Below are 25,799 nucleotides of genomic sequence, written 5' to 3'. Positions count from 1 at the left end.
GAACTGTGCTGAAATAAACCAGAACAGAGAGAGCCAAGGCCCTAAACACACACAGGCAGAGGCTAAAATGGCCTCATCCGCACGTAAGGGTCTGGAGAGGCCCTGGGACAGGGTGGAGGACCTGATACCAAAAGTAGGTTACAAAGTGGGTGTCGGTACAGCTAATTAAGAGGCTTCACACCAAGAGTGAACTGAAGCCTTCCTTTTCTTGCCAGCTCCACGCCCAGGTCAGCACAGGTACCAGCAGTGTGATTTAGAGCATCCCAAAGAACTGCCATCTAAGGAAAATGAGTCCTTCCCAGAGGGGACCAAAGGCCTCTTGTGAGTTAAAACCACCCACAAGGAGGGCAGGACCGGACAAACTCCAGTGCACACCAGAGTATACAAGACACAGAAGAGGACTGAAAAGGAAAGGAGTCTGTGTCACGGAAAACACTCAGCAGGGATCTGGCCCCAGAGCAGGGCCTCCTGAGCTTGAAACTGGAGGGCCAGTCTGCTGGGTCTCTAACCACAAGCTGTGTAGCGCTGTAGAGAGAACTATGGTGAATTCTGGTACCCGTTACCCAGCCCCCAGGCTCACATGAATTCTCCTATCAGGAGACAGGGCTGACGTAAAGGCAACCTCCATAGCCAAAGGGGACAGCCATGGTGAACTCAGTTCTCCATCCTCATCACCAACCAACCGCCTACTAACCAACGCCCCCAGACACAGAGAAACAACACAAAAGCAAAGGGCAAAGATCTGCATACAGAGCAATACTTCAGAGAAAACAGACATAAGGATGGCGTGGAAGAAATAGAGGAGAACCCTTTTAAAATCCCACTTCATGTCCTGAGAGACCCCAAGGGCCACTCTCTCACATCTCAGCAAAGATTAGAATGAAAAAGGAACAAAGAGCAACAGGAGAAAGAACTACTCAGACACTTCAGTACGAATGGACACAGCTGAAGGCAAAATCAGTGACTTGGAGGACAGGCTTTCTAAAATTCCTAACAGAGAAAGAAAAGATCCAAAACGCACAGAGGAAAAGTAAGAAGCACAGTTTCAGAAGTGCCAAAATCTAGAGTTAACAGACATTTCAGAAAAGGAACAAAGAATGGGAGGGGGTCATAAAACACCAACAGTTTCAACAGAAAACACATGAAGCCTGATCTAAAGAATCCTCCTCTTCATTTAGACGGAGATGCTGCAGCCCCAAAGAGCATCCCTGGTGTGAAGACCGAAGCGCACCCAAGTCCAAAGCTCTCGGAGCATCATATCGATGCGCAGGCGGTTTTAGGTTTCCAATCGTTTCCTCTTCAGGTTAGAGAGCCCCATAGAGTAAAGTCTATGTAACATATTCCAAATGGATCCAAAAGCCCTGTCACCTCAAAAAAACAACCCAGCACCAAGTCTCTTAGATCTGCACCTACTCAGCCTGCTGGAAAAGCAACGTGTGTTCAAGCACTGCCTCGTTGACCACGTAGCTAACATCATTCCTATGTGGAACATTCTTGAATTTCCTGCATACAACCATCTCTCTTCAGCTTACACTATGACTCCCTGATTTGCAGTTACCCTGAAGTCATGGTGTAGACCCCATTCCTTGCCAAGGTCAGCCCTGGCTCACCCAAGCTAGCTTCCCTCCACTGGAGGACACGTCTTTTTCATTTTGTTGTCCCCCAGAGACAAGATCTTACTATGTAGCCCTTGCTATCCTGAAACCCACTCAGTAGACCAGGCTGGCCTTGAACTCACAGAGATCCACCCGCCTCTGCCTCCCAAGCGTTGGGATTTAAAGTGTGTGACAGTATGCCCAGCATGGAGAGCATCTTCAGCGAATTGCGGTGGAGGACAGTGTCCTCTGCCCTGCGGTGCATGTGCACACGCGGGGTGTTCTCACCTGCACTGTGAGGTTATATGTCCCCTGGTGTTTCCTCACTTCAAAGAGAGCTGTCACCAGGCCTTTCTCAATGTTCTGTGTGAAGTTGCAGAAGCCAGTATCCACACTCGGAGGCACAAACTGAAGCACTAAAAAGAAAGACAGCAATGGGGGTCCCAGGAGCGAGGTTCTGCTTAGACCGGAAATGAAGGGAGAGACAGTACCGAAACATCCCTCATCCACCATGGGGTCTTACTTCTCCCGTTTCTTAATATTTGCTTGTTTTTATTTTATGTGTATGGGTGTTTGCTTGCACGTATGTCTGTACTTCATGGGTGCCATGATGCCAGAAGAGGCATGCGATCCTCCGGAACTGAGCTTGCAGGTGGTTGAGAGCCACCGTTAACAGCTGAGCCATCTCCTTCACTCTATTTTATTTTTTTTAAAGATAGCCTTGTAAGACATACTCTTCGTTCCTAGTTAACACAGTGGATGGGTGACAGGAGTCTGTTTTCTTCTGCATATTTATGGTTCTAGTGTAACGTTTTAGCGCATGCATCCGGTGATGTATCTATCGCTCAGAAGTGTATTGTTTGTGTTCAGAATATTCAAAACCAGCCCTACTGGCTATTTTGAAACATGCAGTGGGCGGGCCTGGGGAGATGGCTCAGTGGTTAGGCACTGATTGATTGCTCCTCCAGAGAACCCAGGTTCAGTTCCCAGAATCCACATGGCAGCTCACTAGCCCCATCCGACATCCTCTTCTGGTCTCTGGGGGCACTGCAAACACATGGTGCACAGACAGATGCAGGCAGACACTGACACACTGAAGATAGAATGAAAGTTTTTAAAAACCAAATATATAGCTAATGGATGTCAACCGCATTTCTCCTACTGTGTCACAAGGCACAAATTCCTCCTCTGCAGCTGCTCGCTGGAGGGTGTAGCCCTCCTCCCTCCACCTTTCCTCCCCAGATTCTGTCTGGAAATCGCTCTTCCACCCCCCACTTTCCAATCCAGCTCCACAAGTTAAGTGAGAACACGCGGCATTTGGCTGTCTCTGATAGGTCAGCTGGCATAACGTTCCATGCCTGCAAACGGAGGGTTTTGTTCTCTGTGGCTGATACTCATTTATGCGCATGTGCTACAATTCTTCCTCTACCCAGCTGTGGGTGAACACGTAGGCTGCCCATCTTAACACTGAATATGGCTGCAAAAATACACAGTGATATCTCTTCAACATACTAACTTCGTTGTATTTATACGCAGTAATGTGACTCCTGCACCATATAGTAAACTTAGCTTTCTATAATGACTATATGATCGACATTATATGATTAGTCAATGAAAGTGAGACCAGTCTGAGCTGTATAAGATCGGGTCTTCAAAAACAAAACAAAACAAACAAACAAAGCAGAGGCTTGAGAGAGAGCCCAGTGGATAACAAAAAGCCTTACTCTTTCAGGGGACCCAGGGGACCCAGGTTTGGTTCCCAAACCCACATCAGGTGGCTCACAGCATCCTATAATTCCAGATCCAGAGGATCTGATGCCCTCTGGCCTCTATGGTGCACATAAACTCACTGTAAGTGCATGCACAAATGCACAAATACACACACATTTTAAGAAATCAGAGCCAGCAAGATGGCTCAGTGAATAAAAGCACTTACCATTAGCCCTGATGATCTGAGTTTGATCCTGGGAAACTACATGGTGGAAGAGAACCTAATGCCACAAGTGGACCTCTGACCTTCATGTGTGCATACATGTACATGTTGGTGAAGGCCTTTCATTGCACTACAATTCGGGGATGGCAGGAAAATGCTTGCTTATACGCCCTCTGTCCTTCCTTGCCTGCCTAAGGCACCTTACGATTGGATAACATGAATAGCCTATCGTCTATAGCAAGGGATAGAATTGAAGGTGGGATCCCGCAGAGAGAGGAACTCTGGGTACAGTGAGGCACAGGATTCACCACCCAGACACAGAGGGATCTGGACGTCTGAAGCTAAGAGGAAACCAGCCACATGGCAACACTTAGGTGAGTACAAAAGGGGTGACAAGCTAGTGGGAGCAAGCTTAGCTTAAGGCCTAGGCACTATCAATAAATAACAAGCCTCCGAGTCCTTATTCAGGAACTGGGGCATGGGTAGAAAAGCCAGCGGTTATACATAAACATACTAAATAAATAAACATACACACACACACACACACAATCAAGACAAACAAAACACAGCATGTATGAAATCACCTTTCTCTGCATCCTCATCAGCATTGGCTAACTGCTCCTTTTGAGTAAGTTGTCAAGCAAGAGGGTATCTCACTATAGTTTTGATGTGCATTTCTCTGATTAGCAGTGCTGGAAATTTTTTTTTTCCTATCTTTACTGCTCATTTGCCCACCGTGTGTGGGAAGGAGTACAGGGGAGGGGGAGGGGCGTATCCATGTGTGCGAATGCACATAAATGCCAGAAATCAACGTTGGGAGTCTTTTTCAATTGCTTTACACCTAATTTTTGAGACACGGTATCTCACTGAGTCTGGAACTGGGTGAGCCAGCCAGACTGACCGGTCAGCATGTCATGGTTCAGCCTCTCATGTCACTGTCCCTGGTGCTGGGGCTTCTCACAGAGGAGCGGCCTCAGATGCTCACAGCCCGCCCTTCACAAGGCCATCTCCTCAGCCTGCCTGCTGTTAAACTGGATAACTTAAGGGGGTTGTTGCTCAGCTGTCTGAGTTCCCTGCATATCCTGAAAACGGATGCCTAAGAAGTCTTAGCTATTCAGAGGGCCAAGTCAAATAGTCTGCTGAAAATCAGAAACTCAGATCCAGACCAGGACCACAGCAAGACTGGCTCAACAAATAAATGAATGATTGAAGAACAATACTCACTTTAATTTTTTTTTGAGCTTTTATTTATTTTTATGTGTATAAATGGGTGTTTTACCTGCATGTCTATGCACTAAATGTGTGCACAATCCCCAGTTCTTACATTTATTGTATGTGTTAAGCAAGCATGGGTGTACAAGCATGTAGAAACAAAAGGACAACCCAAAGGTTCTCTCCTTTCTACCATGTGAGTTCCCAAGATCAAACCCAGGTCTCAAGCCTGACCGAAAACACCTTCACCTGCTGAGCCATCTCTTTGGCACATCATCCCCAATTTAAACAGACACACACACACACACACACACACACACACACACACATTAAAAAATAAATAAAATTCTACATACAAATCCAAACCTCTGTATTCATCTGTCTCACCTGTTTGAACTTGGAACCTGGGGTCTGGCACGAGGAAAGACGGTTTCACAGACAGGATTAAAGGAGTTTGGTCACGTACAAGTTTGCTATTGATGAGGACATTAATGACAGATATTGCCGTGTAAACAAATGGACCAGATGTTACCAAAAATGTGAAGTCTGTGAACAGTTCATAAACCTAGGGAAATAACAAATTTTAAAAAGACAATTCAAACTTAGAGAAACCCGTGATAGACAGAAAAAACAGTCAGCAGCTTCAATGGGAGGATAAATGCTTCAAAGACAATCAGGGTTTTATTTGATGTGTTTCTTTTACGTGACTCCAACTTTTACAGAAACAGCACTGGAGCATAGGAGAAGCCAGGAAGGACAGCCAGTGAGACGGGCTGAATAGTAAGTTACGGAACACTCAAGATTTCTGTCGTGTTTAAGCCACACATAAAGGACCAGTTGTTTCGCTGAGACTCGCTGTTTAAAAAAACGGGATGACAGCCACTTAAACAATTTCAAAGTATATGGCAGCCACATTAAAGGTAGAGGAACGAGAGCGAGGGCCTAATTTTAAAGACGTTTCACTTAATACAGAAGACATTGTTCCAATGTGTACTCAGTACAAAAAAATTAGTAAGATATTCCTTCATCGGGTGCAGTTTTGAGATTTTCTGAGCATCTCATTAGCTTGTTCCAGGCCCACTTAACATGCTCATGGCCAGTATGGCTCAGGCTCTGGTTAGGCAGGGGACAGGCCTAGTTAGAGCACAGCTTTCTGAGTTCGTCTGGGAAAGGGATTCCATCAGTGGGCATAACATAAACAGCATAGAAATCCATCTCAGTTGTATTGAATATACAGAAAGACACAAGTACCCTCACCCTGAAATCTAGTATAAGCCCCAGTCACTTATTAAAGTAAGTCATGGATAGAAAAATTGTTACAGTTGCCCCAAACTATGCTGCCTCTGGTCTGACAGATTATTCCAATTCTACAAACACATCCCCCACCACACAGGGTAAAATGGCATATGAATGGAGATGCCGAGGAAAACTAGTGTACCAGGAGGGGAGTGAGAGAAAAAAATCCAAGTGCAGAGCCCAGGGCTTTTACCACACCCCCTGAGACTCAGACAGCATGCCAGACATCAGACTCCCAGGCTCAGGGTCTCACCTTTAGCTCCACCGCACGGTTGAAGTGAGTTCTCAGCACTTCTTTAATTGATGTAATTATGTACTCCTGCACAGCTCGTCTGGCCAGCACTACAAATGAAAGCCAACCACCAGATGCATTTTAGTGCTATTATGAAGCATGAAGGTGCCACTTCAGGAAGCCATGGCTGAGATGAAGCATGCTGGAAGCTTGTTTTGAAAAATAAGACCCACACTAAGGACAGAGTAGAAAGCTCTAACTGCTGTGAAGTATTATTAAAAAATGGAAAAGCTGGGCATAGCATCCACCCATCAGGTAAGACCTGTGGCCCACTCAGGGGCCAGGAGCTTCCAGTTCCTCCTTTTTCTCAACAAATAACAGAATGTCTCCAGTTATGCACCCAATGGCAAAGGATGAGGCTTTAAAAGCTCTCAGAAGTAATATTTTTAAAGTCCTTGAGATGCTGTTCAATGAACTGGAGATATCTTCCTCCATAGAAGGAGGGTAGCTGTACTGAGTGTTCAAAGCAGATGCTGGAAGTACTAACTACTACAGATAAGAGGGAAAACTCTTCTTCATGTTCAAGTAATAACATTTTATACAGGGTATAAACCACTTCTCATTCCAAATCTACTTCTTTCTATTCATTGTTTCGTTGAAAATTTGTACTGGGTCTAGAGAGCTGACTCTGTGGTGACACCCAGGCTGAATTCCCAGCACCCACAGCAGTTCACAACCTCCAAATACAGAGGATCTAGCATCCTCTCCTGACCTCCACAAACACCTGTACTCACACACTTACACACACACACTCATATGTGCACACACACATAAATATTTTTTTAAATAAATAAAATATAAACTTGTGCCAGTATGCACACCCCAGTAATTAGCACACCTCCCCGTCTATTTCACAGTGCTTCTCCTTTCCCTTCCAGTCCATATGTAGAATCATAATGTATCTGATGTTATTATTCTTTTTAGACTATATTTATGTATATGTGTGTGTGTAGATTACACAGTTGCAGGTGACTGGATAACAAAGGAAGTCAGTCAGACCTCCCTGGAGCTAAAGTTACAGGCAGCTGTGGGGCACCCAACATGGGCGCTGGGACCTGAACTCTGGTCTTCTGCAAGAGCAGCATGCTCTTTTAACTACTGTGCCATCTCTCTAGTCCCACTATTCAACTTTTCATCATCCTATTTTAATTATGAAAACTTAAGACAGAATCGTTCCTTATTCTCCATTCATTATAAAAAGCAGGGGCTTAAGATGTCTGACTGTTTCTCCAGCAAGAGACTGCTGTGTGGTGAAGAGGAGGGAGTGTCACTGCTTTAGTTCATGGAGTCACTACAAACTCATGGTCCAGTCTGGCTACCATGGCTGATGCCACCAACAGCCAGCGCAGCATGGCTTGCTAGGCTCTAACTGGACAGACTATGCCATGACTGATAAACAAGAAAACAAAACGAGGGGGAAGGTCTTGAGGGAAGGAGGAGGGAAAGCAGGAGGAGCTAAACTTGAGGAAGGTGAGGTGGAACAGAACGCCAAAATCAGAAGGTCTCCATGGGGGGCAGGAGGTGCAGGTTTCCAGTATCCCTGTGCAGCTAAAGGAACCACTCAAGAGAGCTGAAAGCTACTCAGTGATCCCCACTGACCACCACAGCTTCTGTGGTTAATCTGAGGAAGACAGGAAACAGCAACCCTGTGGTACAAAGACATGAATCTGGGAAATAGGAACCACCCAGAAACATTCATCATACAAACTGGTTTGTATCTACAGTTTCTCCAAAGAGAAGAGAGGTAGGGAGACCTTCAAATGATGCCTGTCTCCCCTCAGTGGAGGTCAGAGTCCAAGCATTCCCCCTAAAGCCATCACGGATCAACACCTCTGAAGTAGCTCTACTTCATTATTATAGAGAGCCATCTAACCAATCAGCCAATCAATCAACCAATCTATCAATCAATCCTTCTAGGTGTGTTTAGATTCTCTTCCTGGAAGACAGCTGCCAAGAAGAAAGAAGCCGATACACAGGTAGCTGCCGAGGATCTGAGGTCTGTCCAGAACAGTGTGGCTGCACGCCCGCCAATTATCAGAACTGCTAAAGGGCAGGCACACAACTGCTTTGTGGTGCAAAGAGCAGTCAAAAAAGGACGCCAAACAGCATTAAAAGTGTATCATAGTACACCTAAGAACGATACCTGATAGTCAGAGATGCTTGAAATTGCTTCTAATAATCTACAGAAAAAAAATATATAAAATGCGCCACATCACTATCATAAAAGTGGTGATTTCTAACTGAAAAACTTACAATCGCCTTTTCAAGCAGTTGTAGAAACAACTATTTTGAAGCTGCTTTGTGATTGTTTTGTAAGAAAAAAAAAGTATTCAGCCTACAATAAACAGATAAATGAGTAAATCAGGCCTCTTCTACCTATGGTCTAGCCTGCTCTAATCTGCAGATTAAGTTTCACAATTTTGTTTCGGCTTCATTCTCTACCTACGCCCCTCACTATCTGGTCTAGCTGTCAGTCAAGAGAATGGCCACTGAAGGACATCTTCCTTCCCCCGCCTCCAAAAGACAGCGTTCTACTCTTACTTCCCTCCACATCTGTATCTGACCATCTGAATTCTGGGGTTTTCTTTTTGCCATTCTCATTACCAAGGAAACACCGGCTGAAGGGAGCTCATAAGATACCACACCCACCCAAGTCAAGCCTGGTGAAGAAAACCTCAGTCCCAAGGCCTTATTATCCCTGAGATGAGTCTGTCTTTCCAGGTATGCCCTCAGGTAAACTGTGCTTCAGTGCAGACAGAGCAGGTTAGCACTGAAAGAGGCTCAGCCGTTTGAATGCTACCAAGCAAGGCTGCAGACGGAAGAGGGGGCAATCCTGTAGCCAAATTCACAAGGTTCCCTCCATCTTTCCCCCCTCCGGATCCAAGTGACACAAAAAAATGCATAAAAGCAAAGGTAAGAACATGAGATTGGTAGGAAATTAGGAGCCATCCCAACACAACTGCCCAGCTCACGCCTTGAAAGGAGAATGGGTTGTGTTGTGTTTGAGCCACGCATCTCTGCACACACTGAGCAATGAGTTCCAAAGACACTAACAGAAGTTCCACAGTTCGTTCAAACCTGATCTTCTGGTAATTACTAACTCATATGCAATCTTGTGTCCTTATTTCCTAGGCGCTGTGTATCTTATACATCTAAATCTTTATAGTAACCTAATAGAGCGAGTAACACTACGGCCCTCCTCTAACACTCGTGAAAGCAGATTAAGAGGCTGGGTAACTGGATCGCTAGCATGAGGCCAGCAGAGGAACAGGACTACGACTCACAGGTTATGAGAAACCAACGCCTACTCTCATAACCACAACGGTTGTCTCTCATAACCACACAAACACCTCAGAGAAGTCCTCTACCTCGGGTGACTGCAAGCAGGGCCTTACCAGTTGTGATCAAATAGACATCGGGAACTGTAATATCACACACATACGGCGGCTTGGCTGTGGCCAGTGCTGGTGTACCAACTGTGGCTTCAAGCGTGGAGGTGGTGACAGGACCGAGGGAGGGTTGGGGAGGGGGCACACTGTTCCCCTGAGGGTTCTGACTCATAGGCTCGCTGTTCAGAGCAGAGTCCACAGTATCACCAGGGGCAGTGCTGGTGTTGGGCATGCTTGGTTCCAGGGATGTACTTGGTTCTGGGGAAGCACTGGGTGGTAAATCTGTGGGTGTCAATGATGAATCCATGACTGGCTTTGTGGGCGGAGGTGAAGGGCTTACTTCAGAAACAAGCGATGAGGAGGCTGATAGGTACGGGTCAGAGGTCGATTCTGTGCTGGTTGGAATGACACTGGAGGGTGTGGTTAAGACTGGTGTGTGGTGGCCTATCACACGCACACTGCCATCAGACGGCATCAGAGTCAAGAATGGAGATGACTCGGTTAAAATGGGTGTCAAATGGAAAAGGGTTGGCAGTGGAGTGAGGTGAGTCGCAGCTGTGGAGACGCCAAGGGTGGGCTCAGAGCTGGAGAGCACCAGTGTATGGATGGGGGATTCATGGGGAATGGGTGAGAAGTCAAAGGCGGAGGTAGTTTCAGAGAGAGCTGAGGTAAGATGAACATCGGATTCTCTCAGCGGAACTCTCGATGCTTCGGAGAACTTGAGAGACTCAGAGGGGGGGCCTGAAAGTGGGGGCATTTCGGAGTGACTAGGAAGAACAGTGACTGTGTTCAAAAGAAGGTCTGCACTTGACCATGGCTGAGAAGGCTCTGGACTTGTGGGACTATGAACAGAGAGCTGAAGTGATTGCAAATTCACAGAGTTGGACAGTGAAAAGGTCTCAGCCACAGTGGGAAAAGTTTGAGAAAAAAAGGTCGATGGATCACTTGACATCAAAGATGGAAAAGCAAGCGCATCTGACCGTGAAGGGGCTGGAAGGCTGAAGTCCAGGGGTGGGGTTGAGAAGAAGCTGGACGTGAAATCCAAAAGGCTTCTAGACTCCAGGTCCAAAGAGCTGCTAGGTGCTTGGTCAGAGAAAACTTGAGACTGTGCTGAGGGGTCCAGACTGGGAGAGGTGAAAAGGCTTGGGTTTCCAGCAGGAAGGGATGAAGTGCTTTCATTTGCAGTCAAGGAGAAAGATGAGTCAAAATGGGTGCTGGGGATGACAGAGGACAACAGATGGGTCACACTGGATGATATCACTAGATCACTGGCGACAGAGAAGCCAAAAGTCGAATCAAGTAAGCTTGGTGTGGAGAGGCGGCCGTGGGAAGGGTACACCTGGGTGGTGGCAATGCCTCTCACATCCACCTCAGGTGACACATCTGTGCTGGCTTTCCACAGCCCCACAGGTCTGGAAGAAAAGGAAACCACGGGTCTGGAAGGGAAAAGCCTATTAAATTCTTGAGGATCTTCAAGTTCCGAGGAGTCTGTGCCCACGCTGCTCAACGGAGAAAGATGAGTTGTCTCCACTGAGGCAGTAGACATAGTCTCAAGCCTGTCCCCTGATCCCGTTTGCTTCTCTGTGAGACTCCTGGCCAGTTCTTGCTGAGATGATGGGACAACACAAGACACACACCTCGTGTGTAGTCTCAGGGGAGCCTCAGTGCTCAGGACCTGAGGATGATCAGTAAAACTGAGGACCATGGAGCTGAACCGAGATTCTAAGGCTTCTGTGGCCTCACTAGAGAGGAAGGAGTTATCTGAAAAGCCAGGTAATTGGGTAGCGAAAGACTCGGATGTAAACGGGGTTGAAAATAAAGCAGAAGGCGGACTGCTAAAAGCAGGGTCTGTGGGTGACATGGTCGTGCCGGGGTGTGCTCTGAGAGCAATGGCTTCTTCTGGATGTTCGCTCCAAGCAGTGGTCTCATTAGGGTATCTGTCCGTGCTTGTGGCCAGGACACCCACTAGAGGCTGTGAGACCTCCCACAGGGGAACAGATGGCTGTTGAGTCATGCCATCGCCTGACGGCTGAGACGCTGAAATCCAGGAGCTGAAAAGGAGGTTTGCTGCGCTCTCGGTTACAGAAGCTACCGTCTCTGGCAAAGCCTTACTTGATAACTGGCTGGCAATTTCCGTAGGATGAAGCACCGAATCCCTACTAGCAGTTGGAATGATGCCCTCAGAGGTGAGGAAAGCTGACCAAGAAATGCTGAAATAAGCGGACAACTCTGTGCGTACAGTTGCCTGTTGCACCGTGTTGTGACATCCAGACAGCATTTCATCCTGCAAAGAAATGGTGGGTAGTGATGGGGTGACGCCAGACTCCGACATTTCCTGGGGTAGCTCTGGTGGGCTCGGTGTGATATACTGCATTGGGGAGACCACCCGTGAAGAAGTCCAGTGAGTGTCTGGCAAAAAGTTATCCATCTCCTCGTCATCAAGGGCCACCTCATTACTTGTCACGGATCCATAATTTGCCTCAAAGATGCTGTGCTCCACTGTACTTCGAGTCTGTTGTCTCTGGCTTAAAAAGGCTGTATCAAAAGCGGTAGCAGACGGAGGGGAGAGGACAAGGACAGAGATGCTTGGCTGGGATCCGGGAACAGTCTCTGATAAGGTCACTTGTGCTGCACTGTGCATGATGCTTGTCTCTGGCAGGAACTCCGAGGGGTGTAGCGAATGGCTGTGCTGTTCCAAGGGGAGGTCATCTAGTAAGGAAAGCAAAGCTGAGTTAGCTGCCATGCAAAAAGTCAGAGTGTTAACATTCCACTTCTGATGTAAAAATTCACTCGTTTAAAAAAATACCCATTCACTAAGGCTGGAGGGATAGTTCTTGGCTATCTGGCTGTTCTTGCAGAGGGCCCGAGTTCAGTGCCCAGCACCCATGTGGCAACTCAAAACCTTCTGTAACTCCAATTCCAGGTAGTCTGGCACCCTCTTTTTGGCCTCTGCAGATACCTAACACATAAAAATAATGCAGAAAATTCATGCACATAAAATAAAAATACATTAAAAAAATCATTCGCTACAGTCACAATTTGCAGAAATTCTAGTTGGAAACTAGACAATACCAAATGATGGTATACATTCGCAATAAGGCTGTCGCCTAATCTGTGTGCTCTTACAAAACACACTTCTTATCCAGCTACAATGGTACAGAGAAGCTACAACCAAAGATGAGCTGAAGGAAGGACAGCGGAAAGAGTAGTTCGGAGTCGAAACGAAATTCTGTGAATCTATTTTGAGAATACACAATAACTTGTAAATGATATTTAGACTCATGGATGGCATACTTCTAGCTCCTGAAAGTCACAAACACACACCAGTTGTAAACTGTGTAAATTGCCACTCCCTTCTCTGTTGCATGACTTTTTAAAACAAAACAGATTCCTAGGAGTGCAGTGCTTTAGTGGAACTCAGTGGGAAGTCAGGAGGGGCTTAGTTTGAGCCCCAACGCTGAAGAGGATTCGGATCCGCTGAAACTGGAGTTAATTACAGGTGGATACAAACTGCCAAATGTGAGAACTGGGGACTGAACCAAGGTCCTCTGTGACAGCAGTCAGTGCTCCTGACCCAGCCCTAAAACAACATAGCATGGCCAACTCTTTCATGGTTGCGTCACTAGGCGTTCGATATCGTCTTACAGCCTGGCTGTAGAGTTTCCTGTCTGTATCTTTGTATCTTCATTTGTCACGTACCAAGCACAGGGCAAAGAGTGGCTACCCTCCTCTGTGTAAAATAAATAGATAATAATACATAAGAAAGGGCAACAACAAAAGGAAAACACCAGCATACCTTTAAAAGGTTATGAACTCATAATACTGTTCAAATGTGTTGGTACACATTTGAAAGTCTGCCAAAGAATAAATAATTTTATCTGCTATAAAACTCTGCTACAGGGCTGGAGACGTGGTTCACAGATTAGGAGCGCTGGCTGCTCTTCCAGAGGCTCTGGGATTGGTTCTCGGAACCTACATGGTGGCCCACAACCATCTGTAACTCTAGTTCCAGGGGATCCGACTCCTCTTCAGATCCCCTAGGGCTCCTGCACACATGTGGTACAAAAAACATACACTCAGACACATCCACATCATAATTTTTTAAATAATAAAAGTACTCTGCTGCAACTTGTTTTAAAATGTCAGAGCCAAACAGAAGACAAGAGCCCTTCTAAAATGAGTCAGAAACACATCTTTGTGTGAACCAGAGGATGCAAGAGATAAAACACAAAGAACATTGTCCAGTGGATGATTTAAGGCTCCCAGAGACATAAGTTACAATTAAATAAAAGGGCAGGGATGAGGAAAAGCAACGTGACCAAAAAGACTAAAAATAAACCTAAAATCCCCGACTGAAAAGGTGCCAACCTGGGGGGTTTATTCTCTCTGTCAAACCCCAGGAGAGTCGGCAGCTGCTGAGAGTCGGCAGCTGGAGAACCAGAGGGAATTACCTCTGTGGTTAATTCAGGAAGAGGTTAGAAAGCCCAGGTGAGGCTCTCTCCGAAGAAAAGGCACCAGGGACTCTCATTTCAAGCCCTGGAGATCAGTTTCCAAAGCTCTAAAGCTTTCGATCACCCAAGAGTGAAAGGGTTTTTCTCTTTAGGGACAGAGAAGGGAAGGGGTTGGAGAGTTGCTGTTTCTCAGGCAGTGACAAGGGGCGTGCAAATGACAGCCGTGCAAATGACTTAGGGGCCTTGTGGACAAAGCAAACACTGCAGTGTCCACTTCTGTCCCAACATGGTCTGAGAGCCCGTCCCCATGGGCCACTTTGTCTCCACACCCCTCGTGGGGCACTCACCTGGACCTGGCTGTGCCCAGAAACTGCCCTCAGAACCATCCCAGCTTGTTCACAGTGATTAAAACTCAGCTGCAGAGCCACCCGACTGTCTATCTGGGACTCATGCAGGCAAAACAAATGTGGCATTCTGAATGTTTCTAAGTCATTTATTCTATCCAAACCTTTCCTCACCTCAGCAGAACATTGTTGAATCATGAGCTCTTCCAGCCAACTGGATCCCTTTAAGACCCGTCAATCCCTTCCTGTCACAAATGAAGCTTACAGGGTTTAAGTTGGCTGAAAATATGGGTGGGGATGAGTGTGGGGGTGGGTGGGGGTGGCCAAGGTCCAGGCTAGAAAAGCAGTTTCGTAGGCTCTTCACAAAATGTTCTACCTACAAAACGTTTTGCCAAACCAGTCCATTTTAACCAAAGTGGCTGAAAAGCATGTCGAATGGTGTTATGTTATAATTGAGCTGAAAGTACATGACAAAAGGCGCCTGCCTGTTTTAGACCACGCCCCACTGCCAACCGCCAGGCCACAGGCCTGAATGCTGGCAAAAAAGTTCATCCTCTCTCAGAGCTGGCCTGGAGGACAGGAGTGTCATCCATCTCTAAAAGCTTTACTCCAGATGGAGCCTCTTTAGGTTTTTGTTTTGTGTTTGTTTGTTTTTTGTTTTCTTGTTTTTTGTTTCTGGGGTGGGGTTGCTAAATTGTATAGTTCTCAAAACACGATGACTCATCTCAACTCACTGTGGACATTCAACCTACAAAACCAAACAAGCCCATGGGCGTCTCAGACTGGAAACACAAAAGCAAGCAGACGAAACGGACGACCAGCTTGGCAGATCGTCACCAACTTTTCTCCTTCTAGTTCTCAGAGTCCTGAGGGGTTTCAGTGCCTCCCCACACCTGACCTTCCCCAACTTAGGAGGTAGTGCCTTCCTTCTTTCCCCAGCCCCAAATGTACCAACATTCCCTGCTGGGATCTCTGTCCTCATGTCTTCCCAGATACCAGGTAGTAAGAAGTACTATTGTGTGTGTGTGTGTGTGTGTGTGTGTGTGTATGTGTGTGTCAGTTACATGATCATACAAAGAACACCTGGATACCCATGATCCGGTTTGATCCTGACCTTTGACATCCCACTCCCCAACTCCTCACCTACTACCCACAGAAGTAATTATTTGGAGTCCTATATTTCTCATGTCCTTGACAACAGTCGTCCACCACAGAACACACGGTTTCAAACCTAATCAAGGTAGAATTACACGGCACATAGCTCGTCACCGCTCACTTTACTCATTCCACGTTGTTTTCACGGGTTTTTGTTTTTGTTCTTTTGTATGTAGCCATGGCTCTTCGATTGATCTTAGCCAATACAGCAAGAAGTGACTGTTGTTATAATTCTTAGTTCTTTTCATTAAAGGTGAATTCTGACACATATATTTGATCCTTCTACTGTGGATGAAGAGCAGGACCACTGGCTATTAATATTATAAACATTTCTGGTGTGACTTTTTCTATGTGTGTGTGTGTGTGTGTGTGTGTGTGTAAAATAGAATGCTGAGTCTGGGGACATGTCCATCAGCAAATTTGCCAAGCAAACAAACATCTCAAAGTTGGTGAGCCTATTCATACAGCCACTGCATTAGATGATGGTGAGCCTATTCATACAGCCACCGCATTAGATGATGGTGAGCCTATTCATACAGCCACTGCATTAGATGATGGTGAGCCTATTCATACAGCCACTGCATTAGATGATGGTGAGCCTATTCATACAGCCACCGCATTAGATGATGGTGAGCCTATTCATACAGCCACCGCATTAGATGATGGTGAGCCTATTCATACAGCCACCGCATTAGATGATGGTGAGCCTATTCATACAGCCACCGCATTAGATGATGGTGAGCCTATTCATACAGCCACCGCATTAGATGATGGTGAGCCTATTCATACAGCCACCGCATTAGATGATGGTGAGCCTATTCATACAGCCACCGCATTAGATGATGGTGAGCCTATTCATACAGCCACCGCATTAGATGATGGTGAGCCTATTCATACAGCCACTGCATTAGATGATGGTGAGCCTATTCATACAGCCACTGTATTAGATGAAAACCTGGCTGTTGCTGATCCTCACTGATTCTGACCTCTGACCTCCCCTTGGTGCACACATTTGTGCCAACCTGGCTCTGGGAACTCTTCACTTTAATGTGCACCGCTTCCTGCCCTGACTCAGGCAGACTCCCCTCCAAGGTCATGCTGCCCTTCCTGTGCCACGCGGCTTCTACTACCTGTCGTTCCAGTTGACTGTCGCCAGTGTCTTCCTGGTGTAAAGAGGTCTTGCTACGTGTCAGAGCCTCGGTCATGACTATTGTCTCTCTTTGGGATATCTCTGGATCTCAATTTTAATACAATATATTTTGTATTAAATTAATTAGATACAATAATACAAGTATCTTTTGGTCTCAGTTTGATCCAAATTTTGTGTGTGTGTGTGTGTGTGTGTGTGTGTGTACAGTCATGCGTGTGCACATGTGTGTCTTTAAATATCATCGTCTGAGCCCCTGAAATGGCTCCACAGGGAAAGGCACTTGCTACTTAGCCCTAGACCTCCATGATGAAAAAAGTGACTTGAAAACTGTCCTCTGTCCCTGCATACACACTGTGTGTCCTCTCTCCTCTGCAGGCACACTGTGTGTCCTCTCTGCACGCACACCACAGCATGCTCACTGTGGCACGCACATGCCTATTAACAAGTTAATTTAATAAATAAACTTTCAAAGATAGGAAGGTTTCAGAAGTTGTCACCTCTACTAAAAGGTGTAATGGTGCTTCTAAGCAATCTTCCGAAGTTTTTAAAGTGTTTGCTTTTCACGTTTAGTACTAAATGAGCCTCAGAGTGTACCGATGTGTCTGTGCACACACACTAACGTGCAAATGAGGTACGAACATGGGTAAGACCCCTCAGGCCAGTGCTGTATAAGAACTGGCTTTCTTCTTCAGGCGTACAGCGTGAGAAAGAGCTGGCCCTGCCCCTACATCAGCACAGCCTTCTGAGTTAGTGTTGCAAAGAAACAGCGAGCCCCAGGATGGGGTCTGGCATAAATTCCCGTCCTCCTTTTGTAAAGGAAAAGAGTTTGCAGACACAGAGGGGGTGGGGTAGGTAGGAGGCCCCTGTAGTGGAATAGGGACAGGACTGGAAATGCTGCGGGACAGAGCCTCAGAGGAGACCAGTGTCTGAAAAGGAGAAAGCAAACTTAGAATGAAAAAGCTCACCTCAGGGTTGGGGGGTGGCTCAGTTAGACTGGGGTGAATCGAATCACTGGGACCCATGTAAAAGCCAGGTACATAAAAAATGCTGTAGTTTATAATCCCACAGCTGGGGAAGTAGAGATGCAGGCTGATCCCTGGGCTCCCTGGCCAGCCAGTGTAGACTACTCAGAGAGCCCCAAGTCAATGAAACCTTGTCTCCAAACCAAAAGACAAAACAACAACAACCAAAAACAGTAGACAGTGCCTGAGACGATGGTGCATCTGAAGCACAAAGGTAAGTAAAGATCATAAAGCAACAGGAAGCCACTGGGGAACATGGTCAGAGTCATGGGCGCTGATGTCCGCGTCCCTTGCTGCCGCATGAAAAGCAGGTGAACAGGAGCCAAAGAGGACAGAGATCCCTTAGGCAGCCACGGTGGTGGAACTTGAGCTGACTGAGATACATGTAAAACTGAGATTACCGAGGTGATCTGGCGGCCAAAAGCTATGACTGCCAATTTTCAGAAACAACTACTAGGACCACATGAAACCCCATTCAATCAGGCGTTACTATTCACAAGGATCCTGGAGGATCGAATGCCCATTAAAGTCTGAGGAACCTGAGCTTATTCTAAGGAAACCCCTGTAGTGACATCTACTATACAAAGGGGCACAGGGACCCTGAGATAAATCTGCCAAAGTGAAGAAAAGCCAGAGAGAGGCATGGACACCGAAAAGTCAGGTGACAAAGCAGAATCAACAGAGAGGTCACCAAGTAAAGGACCCCAGGGGTCAAGACAGAGAGACTGGACACCTCAAGATGCCAAGACTGGCTTCCAGGAATTAAAAGAGGGAAGGGTTTTCTGTCGGCAACTTTTCTGAGAGTTTAGCCATGTTGGAGCAGAGAGAGACAAGATACATCTGGAGGGGCCCCAAGAGGTCCTTTGGCTCTTAAGAGCTGTAAAAGATAATCATAAGAAAACATCAGCCAAAATCAGAGATGGTCCATAAAACACCAACTCCTCAGAAATGTCAAGGCCATAAAAGGCAAGGAACAAGGCCAGGGAGACAGCAGCAAGCTACAGTACTTGCCGCACAAGATGGACGCCTAAGTTGAGCCCCAGCACCACAGTAGGAGCTGAATGTGGTGTCATGCGTCTGTAATCCCAACAGTCCAACAGTGATGGGAGGGAGAGAGAGCAGCAGCAGTCAGGAGCTCACAGGACAGCACCCCTGAAGAGTGCAGCACGTCAGAAACACAGAAACCAGGGTTAACGAGGCGGGAGGAGCAAACCAGCTCCCAAACGTCCTCCGTGGCGTGCACATGCCCACACATGCACACAAAACTCACGAACTTTTGTTTATTGATATTTTTGTGAGTTTCACATCATGAGCCCCAATCGCATTCATCTACCCATCCCTTCATATCTGCCTTCCACCCTTGCAACCTTTCCCCAGAAGAAAACAAACAAACAAAATCTCGCCAAGGAAGCTGCAGTGTGTCACACAGGACACCCTTCCCCCCAAACAGCTTTACTTGCAAATGTTCATTACAATGAGTCATTGGTCTGGTCTGAAGCTTCTGGCTTCAGCTATATTATCAATACTGGATCCTCGAGGGACTCCTCTCAGACATCCTGCTGTTGCCCAGTGTCATGGAGACCCTGCATCTTTGAATCTGCAGAACCAGCCCCTTCATGCACTCCAGCAGTTCATAGACGGGGTAGCTGTTAGGGTGAACCAACTCAGAGCCCTGGATACCCGCCTGGGTGGAAGCCCTGGATACCCGCCTGGGTGGAAGCTGACTTAGTCCACCAGCTCTCCCGCACCCCATCACCACCACCAGGGCTATATTGTGCTGCCCAAGTAAGACACTAGTCTCCAGAGTGCTTTAGCCATTAAAGGATGGGGCCAGCTCACCTGCCTGGTACAATGGTCCCTCGCCCATGCCCAAACATAGCAGTGCCCTCTCTCAGGAGCTGGAGCCCCGCCACCAAGGCCAGCTCAGTGCTGCCCAGAAAAGGTGTGTGTCCCCATCTCTGCCCCAACCCCAGCCCCAAGTGCTGTAGCTGACTAGGGGGCAGGGCCAGTTCTGTTGCAGCTGACAAGGGGCAGGGCTAGCTCTCCCTCTCTCTTAGGTGGTGAAGTGCTGGGGGCGCTGTTTCTTCCTCAACCACTCAGCAGAAGAGGGCAGGGCCAGCTCTCCTGTACCTGTGCTACCAGATCCTATGACACCCAGGGTCAAGCCAGCCCTCCCCAGGGTGGTGTCCAGAGAGGGGCAGGGCCAGCTCAGCACAGTGCTCAGACTTCAACATAGCCTCAGGTGGCAGCCCAGAGCAGGGACTTCTACATGGTCTTTGGTGGTAACACAGGCCTGGGACATCAATACACACCCTTGTTGTAGCAGGACCTGAGACCCAGACATGGCCCTAGCAGCAGTTTGGGGCCCCGGAAATCAACGTGGCCTGAGGTGGTTTGCACAGGGTCCTTACGGCCTGTTCCTCACTGCCTTGTGTCTCCAGTTCTTTGCTTTCTCTCCCCTCTCTCCACTAGGTACTCCATCTTTCCCATCTCCCCATCATATGGTCACTTGTCACACACAGTGGCACCCACTGTGGCAGGTGCTTGGGTGTCTTTCTTCCAGCTGCCTTGGGCCTGCTTTTAGCCAAGGAAGGACAGAAGACCTGCCTGTCACAAATGTGAGAAAACTAAGAGGGTGTGGTAAATCCTTATAAGATAGGATTCTGGATTGAATTACAGAGGTGTGAGACTGATGAACCCACAAAGTACGCCGCTATCCCAAGGATAATTTCTCAGTTTCAAATCTTTTAGGATCACACAATATGCTAATATTAGGGGAACCTGAATTATCACACAGGAACTACATGTTAATAACTTTTGTATGTTTCTGAATTTTTTTTACAGTTTAAAGAGTTGTGTGTGTGTGTGTGTGTGTGTGTGTGTGTGTGTGTGTGTGATCATAAAGTCCTGAAGAGGGCATTATATCCCCTGGAGTTGGAATTACAGGCAGTTAGAAGCTCCCAACATGGAGACGGGGAATGAACCCCAGGTGCTGTAGGAGAGGGGCACAGTGCTTTTTTAATTGCTGAGCCATCACCCCTGGAATTCTTTCAAAATGAGAACTAAAATAACTCATTTCTGTTTGGCAGGTTAGGCATGGGCTCAGGGAGAATGTGGATGGGGTCGGGGTGGGTCTGGGCCTGTGATGTTTTAGAACCTGTCTCTTGAATCAACGCCATGGCGAATTCAGATGCAACTGCGGCCAGCAGTCCTGACATCCCAGGCGGAAGACACTGAGAATGGAGAAGAACGGACCCACGTGAGCTGGAAAGACAAACAAAAACCAGAGAGGATGGAGAAAGCGACCGAGACCAGAAATATAGTGGCTGACGGGTGAGACTGAGGGAGCTCTGGTAAAGTCCTCTCTCTGCGTCATCATTCCTTATGAGTTTGTGAAGAGGGTAGGAAGCTACAGTGCAGGGGACGGGACATGGGGAAGGAGAAGAGATCTGGAGGGCAGAGGACAGCACCGGCCACAGACACCAAATATCAGCAGGCACTCTGCCCCCACCCAGAAGGTAGGTTTTCAAGTTAGGAACACTTCTGCTCCTAAATCCAAGTTCCTGGCCACAACTGGGTGTGGGAACTCTATGAGCAGTCACTGTGATGCATGTTCCACAGAAAAGGAACCTGCCTCTGTAACATGCTCTGCAACCCCGGGACTTTACATTCACAACTACCTAAGCACTCCTTCTTAAAACCCACCCGTCTTCTTTGACTAAGTCACACTCTTCATTAAAATATGCCTGGACCACCCTGGCATTTGAGCCCTGACTCAAACAGAAAGCACTACACTGAAAACTGCTGGACACCCTGGCCTTCTGCCTAGAGGCTCATCTGGGTCCGCCTCCAGCTCTTTAATCCCCGCCCATAACCAGTTCAATTTCCTTTCCTGGGTCCCAGTTCACCTGTCTACCTATCAATGCAGGGTTCCTGGAAATCACCACCTGAAAAACGAGGGTCGAAGCTTTGCTGGGCACGGAGGACTGAAACGTGACCCTTCCTATATGCAAGGCTGTCTCAGCCAAGAGCTGTGTTTGCAAGGGAAGACTGTCTGCATAAGCAGGCCACTCCACAAAAAGACTGCAGAGCAAACTCACTAGAGACTCACGTTCAGAAAGCAAGCCCAAGTCAGTAGAGGCTGGGTAGCTGGGGTCTTGAGAGGGAGTGTCCTTGGTAAAGCCTTAGCTAGGTCTCTCTGCAGAGCTGCCTCAGCCCTCTCTGCATGCTCAGCCCCATGGTTCCATTCCTCCCTTGATCCCAGCATTCCTGGATGAAAGATGGTCCAACTGACCAAGCCTAGGTCACATGCCATGTACCCCATCAATCCACTGGCTCTCTAGACTGTCATATGATAAGCATTCTCCAGATTTAAAAAGGAGAGGTCCCCACTAAAATGACACGTGCCTCTCTGTCCACCGCTGAGGAGACTTCAATTGCAGCTGTTAAAAAGTCCAGCCAATCAAAAGCAGAGCTCTTCAGCTCGGAAACACACAACCTAAACACAGGGAGCTGAAGGGCCAGAGTCTCAAGCTCATCCCAGAGAACAACGCACAGCCCTCTCCAATTCTCTGGTTTTCTAGGACTAATTCCTTGTGGTTGTTCCAACTTCCCACTTCCTCCTCTGGCCATGAGGGCCAGACACACAAGCAGTGACACCCCTGGAGCATCAAGGGGACTTGAAAACATCAGCACGGTTGTCGGTGGCGTTTAGGACTCTTTCTTTTCAAGATCCTATTCCATGAGGTAAGGATATTAAAATGCTGGATTAATTCAAGGTATATAATTTTTTTTAAGATTTATTTTATTTATTTCATGTATGAGTACACTGTAGCTGTCTTCAGACACACCAGAAGAGGGCACCAGATCTCATTACAGATGGTTGTGAGCCACCATGTAGTTGCTGGGAATTGATCTCAGGACCTCTGGAAGAGCAGTCAGTCTCTTAACCACTGAGCCATCTCTCCAGGCCTTGAGGTGTGTTTATTGGACGATGTCACAGCTGGCTTTGGTTTTTACTCTTTTCCTAAACAAGATGTGATCCTCCCTTACCAACCCGGAGAGCAAGACCATCAGCACTTGGAGCAACCAAAACAAAGCTAAATCCTCAATTCCCCGGGAACAAAAGGGAAAACAACCTCCTGCCAGCCATCTGTTCCTAAAACAATTTAATCCAAAACAGTCCTAGAACAACAGGGAAAAGGACACCACCAGCTCCGAGATAATGCTGTCTCCAATTACACTAGGAGCTGGCTGGCACTCGACGTCCCATGACTAAGCATGAAGAGGCACTTTCGCTCCCAGACCAGGGGCAGCGGCATTCAAGGCTACACTAAAGGGAAGGGCCTAGGGCAGAGCAACTGAGGGTCAGCCCTCCCTTGCTGGGTGGGTTTAATCCCAACAAATGGCAAACCGCTTACGCTGCAGGCTTAATACCCTAATTCAGGTCCACGTTAAGCTTTTCTTTGATATCAAGAGAGCTAGAAGCTCAGACAAGAGAAGGGTCAGTCTGGCTGGAGGCACCAGCAGAGACAAAAGGGAGTGTGTACAATGTCGGATGTGTTTCTGTGACAATGTGCAGTGGCTCCATTCAGTTGGGAAGGATGCTGAAGAGGTCGGCTCAGGGGTGTGAGAATGTCAGAAGACAACAGAGCCGCTCGGTACTTTTGAGCACTGCAGCTTTTTTAACATCAGTGTCCTGCATAAAAATCACCCTGGCAGAGGGAGGAGAAGGCAGGCTCGTCCTCCACACAGATGCACTGGACACCAGGCAGAGGGTGCAATCAGGAGGGAGAGGAGAATGGGGGCAAATTTCAGAATCTGAGGAAGCAAAGTTAAACAGAAGGAAAAGCTTTGGAGCCTGGTGGAGTTTGTGGGGCATGCGGAAGGTGATCTAAGGCAGGACAGGAGGTCCAAACATAAGAACAGGAGTTCAAGGCCAGCTTGGGCCACACAGCAAGATCACGTCTCAACAAAGAAAAATAAAGTCACCATTGTCAGCTGCCTACTAGACAACTCCTCAGAGTGTCTCAAAAGCCCCACTCCTCCTCCGGGGGAATCGGCTTGCTAGCTCTCCCTCACAGTTAGGTACTTCTACCACTGTTAACACACCCTCCTTCCTCCCCACCACCAATGCACCATTGTGTCCTGAGAATGACCTGCTTAGAACGTAGCCTTATCTGTAGGAGACGGGCATCCTGGGCACTGAGCGAAACAGGCAGGTCTTCTGAGACCCAGACATAACCTTGCTTCCTCCCTCGTTCTGAATGTGGCTCTAAAGCAGGGAGAAGTCTGTGGGAACAGTAGGGAGAGGGGCCTGCTTGGAACCCTTTGTCACAGAATTAGGAACTCCAGCATCTACTGTGAAGGCGGTCTACATCGAGCAAGCTGTATTTCTTGTAAAGAGATAATATCTAATGAGAATCTTTAAATACTCAGGCATGGTGGCACATCTTTAATCCCAGTGCTCAGAAGCAGAAGTAAGCAAATCTCTGTAAGAGGCCAGCCTGGTCTAAGAGTGAGCTCTAAGACCACCGGGATTAGGTAGAGAAACCATGTCTCAAAAAGCAAACAAAAAGCAAGAGAGAGTGAGAGAGACAGACAGACAGACCTTAAATAGTAATGAATCATAATTAAGCCTGCCCATACCTGGACTTTTGTTTATTCTGGCTATAAACCTGCAATTTTCTAGGAATCTCATAAGAAACCTTATTTACAATGAAAGGCACATTTTAACTACCTTCTGTAACTCTTGAGATCTGTGGTTGTGTTTTATCTAATTATGATGTCATCCAAGGTGCCCCCGAACCCTCTATAATCTAGATTATCAAAAAGGGGTATGAGCATGGGGAAGGGGTCTCTTGGAAATCTGGTGAACAATGTATAGTGGTTTGAACAATGGCTCCCATAGGCTCACATACTCAAATGCTTAGTCACCAGAGAGTGGCACTATTGGAAAAGATTATAAGGATTGAGTGCTGTGGCCTGCCATGTTGAAGAAAGCGTGTCACTGAAAGATGTGCCTTGAGGTTCAAATGCCCATGCCAAGCCCAGAGTCTCTCTGCCTGTGGACCTGGATATAACTCAGCTACTGCTCCAGCACCATGCATGTACCCTGCCATGAAGAAACACCACCTCTGGAACTGTAAGCAAGACCCCAACTAATGTTTTCCTTACAATAGTTGCCTTGGTCACGGTGTTTCTTCATAGTAATGTAACAGTGAATAAGGCACAATGAAATTTCAGAAGTCCAATTCAAAAACCCACAGCAGGGGATAGAATCAAACAGCCTTGGGCCCAGCACTGAGGAGGTAGAGCAAGGCTACTCTCTGTACATTCAAGGCTAGCCTGTGTACATATGCTGTGCCAGGAAGTGTTGGTGAAGCCCAGAGCCCCAAAAGACTACCAAGGAGCCGGTTTTGATGCAGTCACATTAGGGTCTCTTTATTGCAAACTCAAGCTTGGGCTCTCTGTCAACCCTGACGCAGAAGGACAGAAGTGGAGCAGCACCAAGCCCTCGTCAGGATAAGGCTTCTTAGGACATGACAAGCAAGCAAGGGGTTAAAGCCAACAGGTGGGTGCTTTGAGGCAAAACCATGAAAAATCAATCATAAACGGTCTGAAAGTACATCTAAAACAATCAGGCTAATGTTTGATTGACTGTTGCTAGGAAGTAGCTAGGGAGTAACTCTGGGGCATGGACCAGAGACATGCCACGGGGTTCTTCCTGGTCTTTGGATGTAGCTTGGGCTCAGCTGCAGGTCAAAATTTTAAGCTCTTTTTCTTTTAAGATGGAGGCTGGTCTCAAGATGGAATAGGTTTGACCTCTCACATAGTGAGTTCTGGGCCAGCCAGGGCTACAAGGTGAGATCATGTCTGTAAAAAAGAAAACACAGGCCTGGAGAGAGGGCTCAGCAGTTAGGCAGCAGCTGCTCCTGCAGAGGACTCAGGTCTGATTCCC

The 25,799-nt window shown here is 47.3% G+C and overlaps 1 protein-coding gene across 1 annotated transcript in view; it reads right to left on the bottom strand.

Moving 5' to 3' along the window:
• KIAA1549 overlaps nucleotides 1-25,799 on the bottom strand; it is a gene marked incomplete at both ends in the record, with an annotated part of 117,517 nt that overhangs the window by 49,637 nt on the left and 42,081 nt on the right. The window contains 4 exons of the mRNA XM_080932182.1: nucleotides 1,884-2,011; nucleotides 5,128-5,305; nucleotides 6,290-6,378; nucleotides 9,724-12,426. Coding sequence (XP_080788308.1) covers nucleotides 1,884-2,011; nucleotides 5,128-5,305; nucleotides 6,290-6,378; nucleotides 9,724-12,426 — 3,098 coding nt within the window. The remainder of the gene's footprint in view (nucleotides 1-1,883; nucleotides 2,012-5,127; nucleotides 5,306-6,289; nucleotides 6,379-9,723; nucleotides 12,427-25,799) is intronic.

The sequence above is a fragment of the Micromys minutus genome, assembly GCF_963924665.1.
Source record: "Micromys minutus genome assembly, chromosome: 18".
NCBI classification, from domain to species: Eukaryota; Metazoa; Chordata; class Mammalia; order Rodentia; family Muridae; genus Micromys; species Micromys minutus.
This window is presented reverse-complemented; position numbering and strand designations above follow the sequence as displayed.